Genomic DNA, 16,306 nt, shown 5'->3' on the forward strand with positions numbered 1-16,306 from the left:
GTGAATATGATTGAGCGAGAATCCCTTCTTTGAATCTAAAAGGCTCTATCCAGCTTGCTGATTAGCTCTCATGCTCTGAAAGTTCTGGGAAATTCAGTGCCCAAACAGCAAGTGGTTTTCAGCCAGTTGAAGTCAGTTTCACCTTCTGAATCCAGTCACCCCAGGCTCCTCCATCAATAGGTGAATGAAGCAGTTTTCCTCATCCACAGATGCTGTCTCAGACCAGCGATTCACCCTTGCAGCTTACTAAACAAAAATGGCCCTGGGTTTGTCCATTTGTTTTTTTAGTTAGTAACTTTCAAGAGTCCTATATAGAGTATCCTGTAATAATTCTGAGAAAATCAGTAGTGTTGGAGGTCTGAATTCCATTTTCATTTTGTGTAGCAATGAAAAAAAAACACATTTCTTTTTTTTTTTATAGATTACCTCCAAAACCTGTGGAGAAAAATGTTGACGAAGATGAAATTACTTGGGGGAGTGATGAGTTACCAATTGAATCAGTAAGCCAGGAGCATCCTGCTGAAGGTAAGCATTGGGATTCCAGTGTGGCTTATGAAAATCAACTGATGAAAGCTGTAGAATATGGAATCTGAACTTTTTTAATGGTATTTGCTAAGCACTTACTTTGTGCCAGTCACTGTACTAAGCACTGGGGGAGATACAAGATAATCAGATCGGACACAATCCGTGGTCCATATGGGACTCCCTGTCTTAATCCCTATTTTACAGATGAGAAATCATGTGAAGGTAATATTTTACTGTATCTGTCTGCTCTGGGGATGTTATGTACTTACGTAGCCGTTGTCTGCATAATTAGCCTTTGTAAAAATATTTTTAGTTCCATAAAACACAATAAGCTATGAAACACCTTTTGGAAATATTCTGAAATGATTCGTGACAATTGTCTTTATTATTTTATTATCTTACAGTGAAGAGAATAAAGAAAACCACACTGAATAGCTCTTTGTATAGATTTGGCTGGGTGTGGCAGTGAATATTGTGTGGGGAGAAGGGTGTGTTGGGAGGCGGGGGAGGGAATTGGCCAGTAGCATCAAAGCCCTTCAGAGTTGTCCCAACGTGTCTGTGTTCACTGCACTGAAGAAGTAAACCACTCTTTCAACTAAATTGCATTGCATTAGTTTTTGGGCTGGGTGTCAGATCCAGTTGTTTCACTGGAACAAATACCCGCCTGAGTCCTTCCGCCCAGTTAATCTGCTGCTTTTAGCTGCAGCACTACTAGCATCAGATCACATCAGATTGATTCTTCAGCATCATCATCAGTAGTACTTATCGAGCATTTTTTATGTGCAGAACATTGTACTAAGCACTTGGGAGAATACAGTACAACAGAGTTGGGAGGCACATTCCCTGCCCACAACGAACTTACAGTCTAGAGGAGGAGACAGACATTAAAATTCAGGTCCTAAAGCAGTCGAGTCCAATTCAGAGTCACACTTTTAGGGGACTAAGATGGAACGTAGATCATGGCAAGAGTAGGCTAAAACGAGCTCAGTTTCCATTAAGTTAGCTCTGGGAGAGAGATGGCCTGATTTTTAAAAAATGATCTCATCCTGCTAGATTGTCATCTGCTTTTGACCAACGAAGAGCTTGCCGCCCTCCCCATCGTCAAAGTGATTCCTTCCGGCAAATACACTGGATCAGGTTTGAAATCGGTCATTCGGATGTTGCGGGGTCTCCTGGACCAAGGGGTTCCTTCCAAAGAGCTGGAGGTAAGAAGTTTGTTCTGACAGTCTTTTGTGAAAGGAAATGCTTGTGTGCATGCGCATACGTATGTGTGGGTCCCCAAAACCCCTGGTAATGGGAGGCAGCACGGCCTAATAGATAGAGTATGGGCTTGGGAGTTGGAAGGACCTGGGTTCTAATCCCAGCTCTGCCACTTGTCTGCTGAGCAAGTCACTTCACTTCTCTGGGCGTCAGTTAACCTCATCCGTAAAATGGGGATTAAGATGAAAATCCCATATGGAACAGGGAATGTGTCCAACTTGATTAGCATGTATCTACCCCAGGGCTTAGTCCAGCGCCTTGCACATAGTAAGTGCTTAACAAATACCATAAGAAATAGTAGTGCTATAGCAAAAGCTTTGTTTTCCAGCATGCCGGAGGAGTGGGGAGGGCTGGTTACTCCTATTCTGGCTAATTAAGAAGCAAGGCTTTCCCAGGGAGAGGAACTTTGAAGAATCCTAGAGGGCTGCTAGAACTGCAGAATTAGGGCTTCAGTCCCTATCACCCTAGGGAGGAAAGACTGCACAGGGCATCACACAGGAGATAAAGTGCACTGATTGGTTAAACCCTGGTTGGGTTGTAGTTCAGGAGTTCAATAGGGAGGAAGAGGTGCAGCCTCTGGAATTCCAGTCCCAATCAGAAGAGGTTTTTTTTGCCCAGGGCAGCCCTTCTAGAGAACTCTGACCCTATTTACATTTTAGGGGCCTACAGAAATGGCTTCTATGAAGAAACATAAAAAAATGGAAAGTACATATCCATAATTTATCTTAATGTCTGTCTCCCCCTCTAGACTGTGTGCTCGTTATTGTTATATTGTACTCTCCCAAGCACTGAGTATAGTGCTCTTCACAAAGTAAGCGCTCAGTAAATATGACTGATTACTGCCTAGACTCCGGGAAGGGTGTGAAACACTCCCTGGGGCTCCCACAGGCACTGGAACATCCGTGACATTGTAAGCACTTGGCCAGGGAATGGGTTCTACCTTCCCAAGCGCCCAGTATAGTGTGTGGCCCTTAGTAGGTGCCCCCTAAATGCCCTGACCACTGTTATATCGAGGTTCCAAGAGCAGGCTTGGAGATGGCCCTGATGTTAGATTTATGGAAACAGTAATAAAAAAAATAATCATGGTGGTTCTAGGTAAGCACTTACTGTGTCCCAAATACTGTACTAAGTGTTGGGGTAGAAGAAAATCAGTCCCTAGCTCACATGGGTCTCACAGTCTAACTTTGTCTAAAGGGCAGAATCCCTGTTTATATTTACTTTAACATTAATCCAGTACAGATAAGACCCCACATAAATGTTTCTACTGAAAAACTCTCCCCAGAAAATATATCTATCTATACTTATAGATAGGTAGATTTTTAATGGTATTTCTTATGCACTTATTATGTTCCAGGCAATGTACAAAGCACTGGGGTTGATACAAGCTAATCAGGTTGGACGCAGTTCCTGTCCCATGTAGGGCTCACAGCCGTAGTCCCCATTTTACAGATGAGGTAACTGAGGCACAGAGAAATTAAAAGACTTGCCCAAGGCAGTCCCTTGTCAAGTCACTTGTCAAGCAGCAGACAAGTGGTAGAGCTGGGGTTAGAACTCAGGTCCTCTGTCTCCCAGGCATATTTTTGTTCCAGGCATTCATTCACTCATTCAGTCATATTTATTGAGTGCTTACTGTGTGCAGAGCACTGTACTAAGCACTTGGGAAGTACAAGTTGGCAACATATAGAGACGGTCCCTACCCAACAGCGGGTTCACAGTCTAGAAGGGGGAGACAGACAACAAAACAATACATATTAACAAAATAAAATAAATATAATAAAGATGTACAAGTTAATAGAGTAATAAATATGTACAAACATATATACATCTATATAGTTGCTGTGGGGAGGGGAAGGAGGTAGGGCAGGGGGAGGAGGGGGAGAGGAAGGAAGGGGCTCAGTCTGGGAAGGCCTCCTGGAGGAGGTGAGCTCTCAGAAGGGCTTTGAAGGGAGGAAGAGAGCTAGTTTGGCGGATGTGAGGAGGGAGGGCATTCCAGGCCGGGGGATGACGTGGGCCGGGGGTCGACGGCAGGACAGGCGAGAACGAGGCCCAGTGAGGAGGTTAGCGGCAGAGGAGCGGAGGGTGTGGGCTGGGCTGTAGAAGGAAAGAAGGGAGGTGAGGTAGGAGGGGGTGAGGTGACGGAGAGCCTTGAAGCCGAGAGTGAGGAGTTTCAGAAACTAAGATTCAGGAGGATATCTAGGGGCCACCAGGAAGGATCTCTGCATTTTTTGTCATTATTGTCCCTCGAACTGGAGATTATTTTCACCTAATTTTTTATGGTATTTATTAAGCACTTACTATGTGCCAGGCACTGTGCTTAGCACTGGGGTAGATACAAGCTAGTCAGGTTGGCCACAGTCCCTGTTCTACATAGGGCTCACAGTCTACATCCCTGTTTTACAGGTGAGGTAACTGAGGCACAGGGAAGTGAAGCAACTTGCCCAAGGTCACACATGGTAGAGCTGGGATAAAAACCCAGTCCCTCTGACTCTTAGGCCCATGCTCTATCCACTAGGCCACATTGCTTCTTGCCCAGTAGAACTTCCTTGCCCTTCCCAGGCACAGGAGCAGAGTCCAGAATTTCCCTCTCTCTGGAGACCATACAAGACTGAATGAAGGGCTCCTCTTTACCTCTTAAACATCAGTGAGATGATGTGATCCCAGAGAAGAAGGGAGAAAGGCAGAGAAATTTTATGCTTATTAACCCCAAATTTCCTTGTGGGGAACATTGTGAGCCTTGTCAGAGTCACTCCATCTTTGGTATCTCACGTCTCCCTTTTTACAAGGGATTACTCTACATTTTGGATAGAACACTTGTGGGAAATTTGGGAATCGCCTTCCGATAGCATTCACCTATCTGGGTGGGTGAACCCAACAGTGCTTTGCACATAGTAAGCGCTTAACAAATACCATCGTTATTATCTGGGGAGATCAAGGTGCGAGGTCAAAAGAACAGATTGTGCTCAAGCACAGAGTGGTCATGGCAGGTGTACTATAACACAAGTTTTCCTGAATGGGATGTTTTCTGAAAACATAACCCCCTCACATTTGGCAAATGGACTTGACTGTAAGCTCCTTTTGAGCAGAGAGTGTGTCTATTAACTCTGTCCCAAGCACTTAATACGGTGTTCTGCACACAGTAACACTCATTAAATACCATTGATTGATTGATTTCATTGTTAGGAACTTCTGGCCCAGGCGAAACAGCAAGGCCTAATGGAAAGAGTATGGGCCTGGGATTCAGAGGACCTGGGTTTAATTCCAGCTCGGCCACTTGTCGGCTGTGTGACCTTGGGCAAGTCACTTAGCTATCCTGTGCCTCTGTGTTTCATCTGTAAAATGGGCCTTCAATACCTGTTCTCTCTCCTGCTTTGTGTGTGAGCCCCATGTGGTTCAGGGATTGTGCCCGACCAGATTATCTGTCATCTACTCTAGTGCATAGTACATTGTTTGGCACATAGTAAGTACTTAACAAATACCACAGTTGTCATGAGGAAAAATCCACGGAGAAAATCACAGAGAATTAACTTTCACTTTACCAAAAAAAAAAGTGAAAATCCTTTGTCTCCTTATCCCAACCCTCTTCCCATTCCCTGCCCGCCCTCCATCCCTGATTTTGCTGCTTCTAATGGACAAGGCATCCTGGTACACAACTCCCAAGGCAACAAATATTGCAGCCTCATCCTGAGTAAGCAGTCGGCATCTCTCATGGCTTATGTGGATGGAGTCGTATTTTTTTTTCCGTGGTTAAGGTCTTACTATGGGTCAGGCACTCTACTAAGCGCTGGGGTAGATAATAATAATGATGGTATCTGTTAAATGCTTACTGTGTGCAAAGCACTGTTCTAAGTGCTGGGGAGGTTAAAAGGTAATCAGGTTGTCCCACAGGGGGCTCACAGTTTTAATCCCCATTTTACAGATGAGGGAACTGAGACCCAGAGAAGTTAAGTGACTTGCCCAAAATCACACAGCTGACAGTTGGCGGAGCCGGGATTGGAACCCATGACCTCTGACTCCCAAGCCCGGGCTCTTTCCACTGAGCCACGCTGCTTCTCGAACCTAGATACAAGCTAATCAGGTGGGACACAGTGTATATTCCACATGGGGCTCACAGTGTTAATCCCTATTTTACAGATGAGGCAACTGAGGCACAGAGAAGTGAAATGATTTGCCCAAGGTTACACAGCAGACAAGTGTCAGAGCTGGGATTAGCACCAGGTCCTTCTGACTCCCAGGACTGTGCTCTATCCACTAGGCTACGCTTCTTCCCAAGTCATATTCTGTTCGAATTGCTCTGAAGTGGGGAAAAGGTGAAGAAAGGAAGCATCTGTTGAACAACTGCCACAGATTTTACCAGATTTTGGATTCCTGAGTTTAGAAAAGTTTCCAAAGGTCTCACAGCTGTGAAAAACTGAGGGAAAACCATGACAAAAGCAAAATAGAAATCCACCTTATAATTACTTCTTAAAGTACTTTTTTGGCGGCAACATGTATCAAATTGAAGAAATTACTCTTGTACCAACATATTGCAGAAATGCTTGCCCTAACTGGTACTGTGGTCTGCCTGGAGACTATTGCCCCATCAATTTCCCAGTTTAATTGTGAGAGCACCTCTGTTCCCCAGTGTAGTCTAGTAGAGAAGCAGCATGGCTCAGTGGAAAGAGCCCGGGCTTGGGAGTCAGAGGTAATGGGTTCGAATCCCTGCTCTGCCAATTGTCAGCTGTGTGACTTTGGGCAAGTCACTTAACTTCTCTGTGCCTCAGTTACCTCATCTGTAAAATGGGGATTAAGACTGTGAGCCCCACGTGGGACAACCTGATCACCTTGTAACCTCCCCAGCACTTAGAACAGTGCTTTGCACGTAGTAAGCGCTTAATAAATGTCATTATTGTTATTATTATTATTATAGAAGAAGCACCATCCTGGGAGTTAGATGACTGGGGTTCTCATCCCAGTGTGACCTTGGGCAAGTAATAATAATAATAATTGTGGTATTTGCTAGGCATTTACTATGTGCCAAGCACTGTTTTAAGTATTGGGGTAGGTACAAGATAATCAGGTGGGATACATGAGAAGCAGTGTGGCTCAGCGGCAGGAGACCGGGCTTTGGGAGTAAGAGGTCTTGGGTTCTAATTCCGGCTCCACCTCATGTCTGCTGTGTGACCTTGGGCAAGTCACTTAACTTCTCTGAGCCTCAGCTACCTCATCTGTAAAATGGGGATTAAGACTGTGAGCCCCACGTAGGACAACCTGATCACCTTGTATTCCCCCCCCCCCCCAGTGCTTAGAACAGTGCTTCACACATAGTAAGTGCTTAACAAATGCCATCATTATTATTATTATTATACAGTCCCTGTCCCACATGGGGCTCACAGATTTAATCCCCATTTTATAGGTGAGGTAACTGAGGTCCAGAGAAGTGAAGTGACTTGCCCAAAGCCACACAGCAGACATGTGGCAGAGCCGGAATTAGGACTCACCTCCTCTGACTCCCAGGACCGTGTTCTGTCCAGTAGGCCATGCTTCACTTCTCTGTGCCTTGGTTCCCTCATCTGCAAAATGGGGATTTTCTGTTCTCCCTCTGACTGAGACCGTGAGTCCCATGCAAGACCTGATTAACTTGTATCTGCCCCAGCACTTAGTTCAGTGCTTGGCATATAGTAAGCGCTAAACAAATACCACCCGTGACTTCCGACTCCTTGCATCCGAGGCCTGAGGTAGATTTGCTTTTCACCAACTTGATACAGTTTTGGAAGTGTGTACTTAAGTTTTTGCTTGTCTCAGCCCATTTTCTTGGATTTTGTTTTTCTGCCTACAGAATCTTCAAGAATTAAAACCTTTGGATCAGTGCTTGGTTGGACAGACTAAGGAGAACAGGAGGAAGAACAGATATAAAAACATCCTTCCTTGTACGTTTTAACAAATTTAGTATCATACTTGAGCACTCTTAGGCAGAATTTGTTAACCATTTAACTGATGGTATTTATTAAGCACTTACTATCTGCAGAGCACTGTACTGAGGTCTCTACATGTGAAGAGAAGCGGCGTGACTTAGTGGGAAGACCACAGGTCTGGGAACTAGAGGACCTGAGTTCTCATGCCAGCTCTGCTCCTTGACTTATCTATGACCTTGGGCAAGTCACTTTACTTCTGTGCTTCAGTTTCTTCATCTGTAATATGGGGATTCAATACCTATTTGCCCTCCTGCTTGGACTGTAAGTCCCATGTGGGACAAGGTCTGCATCCGACCTGATTGACTCATATCTACCCCAGCACGTGGAACAGTGCTTGACACATAGTGAGCACTTTACCAATATCATAATCATTGACCAAATTGTCAAGATTCCAGGATCCTTGAGAGTAGGAATCTGACCTGCTTATTCTGTTTTACTTAGTCCCAGGTACTTAGTACAGTGCTCTATTCACAGTAGCTGTCTCTGTGTCAGCTTTTGGTCTCTCTCATTCACTCCGTCTTAATAGTATAAAATAATCAAGTCTCTAAGATACTCAGATGTGAATTGCATTGCCATCATTTACCCACATGGGAGCCGTTTTGGACAAAGTGCAGGGATTCAGAGATAAAATGTCCCATATGATCCCCTGGTCTCTGAAAATAGATAGGGTATCAATTTGGGTCTAACTCTCCGTGCTACCAATTTTTCTTTAAAATTTTCTGAATTTATTTTCTTATACTTTATTTGCAAGGTTGGACTTTGTATTACTGCCTCTCCCTTTCTCTCTCCTCCCTCCTCCTTAATTTGAACCGAGTCTGTAAACTACCAGGGTTGAGTAGGTAAATTTTAAATAACCCTGACTTCACCTCTACATTATTCTATTTAAGGAACTGATAAGAAGTTGAAATTTAAAGAATCCGATAAAAATCCCCAGCTGTGTCTCAGCCTCTAGGGTAATATAAATGATAGGGTGAGATTGGGTGATAGTGCCCTGTAATTAAAATACTAATGGTGGTGACTTGATTGTGGGTTGCTAAGTTTTATTTTCTCTAAAAAGTAACCCATATGGCAAAATGCCTTATAAAAGTAATGTTAATTCCAGTTTTGGCTGCAGAATAAACAGTGTATGACTTAGGTAATGACTGAAAGAATTTATTCCAGCTCAACTTTGGAATTTGGTTCTACACCTAAACCTGATCAATAGCTACTGGTTTTTATTCTGTAGAAGGGTATAGAGTATTACTATTGTTGTTATTTGTAATTTTCTTACTTGTGGGAAAGTTTGGTTATTCAGATATGATTTAATTATTCCAGTTACCCAAATTATTAAAAAAGCTATCAATCTTATTACAGTCCATCTCAGTGCATCGCATAGAAATGCATTTCGTCAATGAAAATGCATTTCTTTGTTGCTCTGCCATGACAAAATGAAATTGTTCATGTTGGTTACACGGCAGCAGAATGCATGATATGTTTGTTTGCAGAGCTGTGTGTAAACAGTATCATTTTGGGGGCTGGGAAATCACAGATGATGCTACGAGAGTACCTCTTGGAACAGAAGGTGGATATATCAATGCCAGCTTTGTTAAAGTGCCAGTGGGAAAAGAGGAATTTGTTTATATCGCCTGCCAAGGACCTCTCCCAACTACAGTCGCGGATTTTTGGCAAATGGTTTGGGAACAAAACTCGACTGTGATCGCCATGATGACCCAGGAAGTGGAAGGACAAAAGATAAAATGCCAGCGGTACTGGCCAGACATCCTAGGCCAAACGACAATGGTCAACAGTAGCCTCCGGCTTGCTCTCTTGAGAAAGCAGCATCTGAAGGGCTTTGTTGTTCGAGTCATGGAGCTAGAAGATATTCATGTAAGTGAATCAAATCATTTGAAACTCTGTTAGCTGGGAAGAGACATTCCAATTTAGGTTCTTTCTAAGCATGCGTAAAGGCCTTCTGAGATGAGAGCCAACAAAGTCCATTCCCATATCCTCTCCTCTTCATTCCTTCCATTTTGGAGGTTTTTCTCCGAATAGTTCCCAACTAGTACTCTGTGGTCCAACCAGCCCTCACGGAAACAATCAGTCATTAGTATTCAGTGTCTACTGAGTGCCAACACTATACTTGGGCAAGAAAAATAGAAGTTTAGCAGATAGGATTCCTATCTTCAAGGAGCTTGTGATCTCAACAGCTGCACCATTACCTCCAAATTATGGGGCAACTCTACTAGGCATGCCCTGGGAAGGTCACGGGTATGCCCTGGAATTTAGCTGTGAGGTCACTTTGGATTTTCACTCTCCACGTGTGTGGACACCCTCAGTGTAGTGAGAATTAAAGAACTGGGGGAGCTGCACCCAAAATCAACTAGGAAAGATGGGATTGCTCTTCATAAATACTCACTTGCCTGCAGTTCCCGCCAATCCTATGCTAAGAAGACTCTCCTAGGAAAGACTTTTGTTATTAATCACTTGCATTTATTAAGCACTTACTGTGTGCAAAGCACTGTACTAAGCACTTGGGAGAATACGGTATAACAGAGTTGGTAGACGTTCCCTTCCCACAGCAAATTTATAGGCTAGAGGACGAGCTTACAGTCTGGAGGACAGCCTTGCAGTCTAGAGGTGCTAGTCTAGTTCTAGTTCAGGAACACAAATTGCATTAAAGGCTGATCTTGTTCAGTCAACCAGTCAACAGGTCAGTGGTATTTGCTGAGCACTTACTGTGTGCAGAGCATTGTACTAAGCGCTTGGGAAAGTATAATGCAGCAGAGTTGGTAGATGCAGTCCCTGCCCACAGGGAGCTTGCACTCGGTAGTCTGTCAGGAAGCTGGTATTGTGTTAGTACCCCAAAACGAGCTTTGAATCGGAAGCACAGTCTATCAATCAGTGGTATTATTGAGCGCTTACCGTGCTTACTTTGTGCAGAGCACTGTACTAAGTGCTTGGGAGAGTACAACTTAACAGAGTTGTTAGGTTCCCTGCCCAGTCAGTCAGTTGTATTTGTTGAGCATTTACTGCGTGCAGATCACTGTACTAAGCACTTGGGAGAGTACCATATAACACAGGCACATTCCCTGCCCCCAACAAGCTCACAGTCTAGAGGGACAAGGAGTTTACCAAATAAAGGGTTTTATGCATCAGTTTTTTCCTAGAGATTCAGAAAAATCCAAAGTACCAGACTTGAAATATGGGTCGATCTACCCAGTTTCTCAAAGACTTTTAATACATATGCTAAGTAATGATTCTTCTTACTTGAACCCATTGGAAAGTTGCAGGTTGCAATTGTAGATGTGGCTGTTTTCATAGTTGCACTTACCACACTGGATGTGTCGTTCCATTTCAGACGTGTGAAGTACGACAGGTTTCTCACCTGAATTTCACCGCCTGGCCTGACCACGACACACCTTCGCAACCGGACGACCTGCTCACCTTCATCTCATACATGAGACACATCCACACGTCGGGACCGATCATCACTCATTGCAGCGCCGGCATCGGACGATCCGGCACTCTGATTTGCATAGATGTGGTCCTGGGGCTCATTAGCCAAGATCTGGAAGTGAGTATCTGGTTCTGGGGAGAAGTGGGCCTTGGGCTAGTCGAGTTGTATCTAAGACGATGCAGTGATGCCCTGCCTTGTTTGGGGAAATGCTTCTAATCACTGGGTGGTTAGTTGAACAAAAGCTGGGCTCCTTTAAGATCTGGAAGTTTCCAGGCAGTAACCAAGAGAATCAAAAATTCCAATTAGAGAAGAAAAAACAATGTGGTGTAGTGGAAAGAACATGGACCTAGACTGTATGCTCATGTGGGCAGGGAATATGCCTTTTATATTGTTGTATTGGACTCTCCCAAGCGCTTAGTACAGTGCTCTGCATACAGTTAGTGCTCAATAAATATGACTAACTTGTCTTCTGTGTAATTATGGGCAAGTCACTTTGTGCCCCAGTTACCACATCTGTAAAATGGGGATTAAATCAATCAATCAGTGATTTAATCATATTTACTGAGTGCTTACTGTGTACAGAGAACTGTACTAAGCACTTGAAAGAGTACAACATTCATTCATTCAGTCGTATTGAGTGCGTACCATGTGCAGAGCACTGTAATAAGCGCTTGGAAAGTACAGTTCGGCAACAGAGACAATCCCTACCCAGCAACGGGTTTGAAAGAGTACAGTGCAGCAGAGTTGGTAGACACATCCCTACCCACAATGAGCTCACAGTCTAGAGGAAATGAAGAGGGAGGAGATAGAAAGAGCAGCCACCATGACAGAGGAGGGGAAAAATGAGGAAAAGAGGTTTGTTGTTCCCATGTTGTGAACGGAACTCTGTCGTTAGGGGTCTGCAAGTACAGAGCCTGGCACACAGTAAGCACTTAACAAGTACCATCATAAAAAGATAATTTTCCATATTTCTCTCACAAGGTGCTACAAGCAGTTTAGCAGTAGCCTACGTGAATCTTTACAATGCCTGTGAACTAGTTAGAGGGCCCAAATTTTTACCCCACTTTTAGTGACATGAGAACAAAAGCACAGAGATGTTAAGTGAGCTTCCCTTAGTCACAGTAACTAGGTCTCCTAGAATATACTAAGTAGCGAATAAAGAAATGAAAGGTTTAATGGGGCATGGAAAACAAATAGAGAAATGGTTTCTACATTCAAACAGATTTGAGCACCCTCTAACTCCAACACAAAAGCACTATATAATTCTACCTTATAGCAATCTATAAAGACTACCAGAAACGTAGTTTCTCACAAAAATGTTAACTAATCTCCTTTCTCCCCAATAGGTTCAGAGGTAGTCAGTTAAATAAAACCAACCCCTTTGCTTTCTGGAACCGGGTCAGTCTTAGGCTATTCCCTGCAGGAGGCAGCAGGAGGCATAGAGGGAAAATCCTTCATCCTCCCCAGAATGTTGCACAGTGAAAAAAATCAATCAATCATATTTACTGAGCACTTACTGTGTGCAGAGCACCGTACAAGCACTTGAGAGAGTACAGTGTAACATGGGAGACCCACGGTGAGCTTAAATGTAAATAAATAAATAATGGGTCTGTACATAAGTGCTGTGGGGCTGAGGGAGGGGTGAATGAAGAGTGAAAATCCAAGTGCAAGGGTGATGAAATATTCAGGCTCCCTGGGGAATCTAGAGGAGGACGGGCCAGAAAGAAGGTGAGAGTCTGCTGGTACCGAAGGATTTTGTGGAGGGGTGGCAGGGGGAGGTGGTGTCATTCATCAGGAGTCTAAGTGCCCCCTCTTGCTTACTGGGGTGGGATTCATTCCTTCACTCAATCGTATTTATTGAGCACTTGCTGTGGCCTAGGAAGCCCGGCACTGGGAGTCAGAAGACCTGGGTTCTAATCCCAGATCCGCCACTTTCATTCATTCATTCAATCATATTTATTGAGCGCTTACTATATGCAGAGCACTGTACTAAGCGCTTGGGAAGTACAAGTTGGCAACATATAGAGATGGTCCCTACCCAACAGCGGGCTCACAGTCTAGAAGGGGGAGACAGACAACAAAACAAAACATATTAACAAAATAAAATAAATAGAATAGTGAATATGTACAAGTAATATGTACACTTGTTTGCTGAGTGACCGTGGGCAAATCATTTAACTTCTCTAAGCCTCAGTTTCCTCATCTGTAAAATGGGGGATTCAGTACCCATTCTCCTTCCTTCTTAGGCTGTGAGCCCCGTGTGGGGTAGGGACTGTGTCCAATCTATATATACTGTATCTGCTGCAGCACTTAGTACAGTGCTTAGTAATAGCACATTGTTATAAAGCCGCCTCACTGGGCCAAGTTTCTGTTAACATGGCTTGTACCTTTTGTTGATTTGGCAGTTTGATATCTCGGATCTGGTACGCACAATGAGGCTGCAGAGACACGGAATGGTGCAGACCGAGGTAAGCTTTGGTGCCGCCCAGAGGGAAGCGTTCAGTTGGGAAACATGGTGCCGGGGGCTGAGGAAGGCTCGATCCAAAGAGTTCCTGTCATGAGTCTCCTCCCTTTAGGGGCTTTTACATTGGGAAAATGAAGTGGTATTTCTGATGTCGCAAGTAATCATTTGGTGATGGCAGGCCACCTCAAAAAAGCTGAAAGAGGAAGTGAAGGCTCCCTCAGATCCACTTGGGGCCTGGATTATCTTTGTTGACCATCTACGACACAAGTTCCCTGTGGAGAGGGAGTAGCGGAGCCCTCAGTCCCATTCTGAAGGATAGATGCTGCCTTTGAATAGGTTCAAATTTCTCTGATCGATTGATCAGTAAGAATTGAGATTATCAGTCTTTTGAACAGGGAGATTTTATCACTTCCTTGCCCGTCTTGCCGTACTGTAATGGTAAGTCAGCCCTTGTGTACAAGAGCAGACACAGAGCTTTAATGGGCTGTAATTTTCCTCCAGGCCCGTCCGTGGCAGGTGTTTTGTGTGCTCAGTTAAGTTTCTGAGGCCCTTCCACGCATGTTTGCAAGCTGCAGCTAACTGACCCCGAAAATGAACCCATGAGACCCCCAGAACAACCTTCACAACCCCATCAACTGAGAGCTAAGGCTCTCTGACTTAACAAAGCTCAACATCCGTTAGCCAGCCTAGCCCCAGTGAGTCATGTGAACTCACACAACTGGGACTCTTTACTACACCAGAGTTCTCCTGTGTTTGGTTCTGGGATCTAAATAGGACCCTTTCATTTGTTCATTCAGTCATATTTATTTAACACTTAACCTTGTGCAAAGCACTTGGGAGAGTACAATATAACCTGAGACCTGGGGGTGTTTCCTCCATTTCCCAGAGGTCAGAGACCCTAACGTACCAGCCAAAGGAAGCAGCAGCCCTTGAATTGTAAGGGAAAATCCATTTCATTTGCCAAGAAACAAAAAGATGCTGTTATGGATGTGCAGCCCTTAAAATCCATGGAATAATGCTCAGTGCGGAAATGTTTCCTCCCCCAAAATGTGTGATTTCTCTGTAAAATTTTTCCTTTTAAAGAAGTTTCATTTTCAGTTTTTGATTGAACTTAGAAATGATACTTTTGGCTTTAGTTGCTTTCAATCCACGCGTTGTTTCTTTGAAAGATGATATCAATCAATGGTATTTATTGAGCACTTATGTCCAGAGCACTCTACTAAGCACTTGAGAGAGTACAATACAACAGAATTAGTGGGCATGCTCCCTGCCCATCACAAGCTTAAGCTTATAGTCTGGGGTGGGGGGATGTCATCCAAATGATTTTGATGAAGCTATAGGTACTATGAAAATCCAGAACTTTAAATATAAAAATGAACATTCATTGCCTTCCAAGAGGTGGAAAAAAGGGAGATGATACAAATCAGCTAATTCTGGAGTCTTGGCCTTTATGACTTGTTATCTTTTCCGGTGAGCTAAGGTAGCCCAGGCTGGATAATTACAGCCCTGATTTAAGAGGTCAGAAGGGTGGACTACAGAATTTGCCCATCCATGAACACCAAGCCACTGGTTTGGCTACTCTGAACTTGGATTTTGTCCTAGCATATACATGTGGCATGCTTCTTACAGTCCCCTATACTGTTGTAAGCTCCTGGTTTGGAACGTGTCTGACAACTCTATCGAATCATACTCTCCCAAGTGCTTAGTACAGTGCACTGCACACGGTAAGCACTCGGAAAGTATCATCGATTGACTGATTCTGTCCTAGGATAGAGCCAAGCCCTCAGCTGGTGCTCAATATAAACAACTGATTTATTGTGTTTCCCTCTTACAGGATCAGTATATTTTCTGCTATCAGGTGGTCCTGTATGTTCTGCGACGACTTCAGGCAGATGAAGAACAGAAAGACAAAAATAATGGCATCTAAAATGCTTAAGGAAAGGGAAGAGTCTCACATCTTCTGTTCGTTCAACTAGTTCATGCCTTAACTCTATTGACTGTTTCCCTAATAGTGTCTAACTTGGAGTAAATGGTGAGGGATCAGACGGTTCAGTGCCACTATAGACAGTCCCCCCTAGAGGGAGGGTTTTCCTGTATAGCAGTAAATAGTATTTAATAAGCTGCATTTTTTGCAGCTTCTTTAATCTATTAAAATGTATTAAAATTAACCTAACAATACCTTCTGCAGTTACTAAGCTGCCTTTTTTGTCTTTTGACACTGGGGGATTTAAGGCAGTATTTTATCACAGAGGACTTTTGTTACAGGGACATTTTATTAGTCTTTTTATGACATCAAGCTTGTTTATGGCAAGTTTCAGTATTTTAATTAGGTAGAATGATTTTATAGGAGATACTTGAAACCAGTATTTAAGCTTTGAGACAATTATCGGCATAGAAACGGTAGCAAATATTTACTGTAAGTATCAGTTTATAATGTTTACTTTATAGAATTTCCTGTATATATTTTTATTCTTTTACCTGAAAAATTGAATTATCAGGTGTCTGTCTGAAATGGATGTGGCATCTCCGCTTTGTAAATAAAAACAGTACTTCGACACACGGCATACTAAGGGAAAACCAGATGTGGGTTAATGAGATGTTTTCAGTGTGATTGGATCATGGATGGGCATCAGCCACATTTGAAAATAAATGATGGATTGTGGTGGGCAA

General features: G+C 43.6%; 1 protein-coding gene across 6 annotated transcripts in view; it reads left to right on the plus strand.

Annotated features, from left to right (window-relative positions):
• PTPN13 (protein tyrosine phosphatase non-receptor type 13) overlaps positions 1-16,306 on the plus strand; it is a 181,437-nt gene extending 165,131 nt beyond the window's left edge. For 4 of the 6 annotated variants that reach the window (XM_038769158.1, XM_038769157.1, XM_038769156.1 and 1 more), the window contains 7 exons: positions 422-525; positions 1,579-1,730; positions 7,601-7,691; positions 9,265-9,602; positions 11,074-11,289; positions 13,578-13,640; positions 15,471-16,306. In XM_038769158.1, the coding sequence (XP_038625086.1) occupies positions 422-525; positions 1,579-1,730; positions 7,601-7,691; positions 9,265-9,602; positions 11,074-11,289; positions 13,578-13,640; positions 15,471-15,563 (1,057 nt within the window). In that variant the 3' untranslated portion in view covers positions 15,564-16,306. Of the gene's footprint in view, positions 1-421; positions 526-1,578; positions 1,731-7,600; positions 7,692-9,220; positions 9,603-11,073; positions 11,290-13,577; positions 13,641-15,470 lie in introns of those variants that run through there. The other 2 variants (XM_038769154.1, XM_038769159.1) reach the window with 2 other exon arrangements.

The sequence above is a fragment of the Tachyglossus aculeatus genome, chromosome X5 (genome assembly GCF_015852505.1).
Source record: "Tachyglossus aculeatus isolate mTacAcu1 chromosome X5, mTacAcu1.pri, whole genome shotgun sequence".
Taxonomy (NCBI): domain Eukaryota; kingdom Metazoa; phylum Chordata; class Mammalia; order Monotremata; family Tachyglossidae; genus Tachyglossus; species Tachyglossus aculeatus.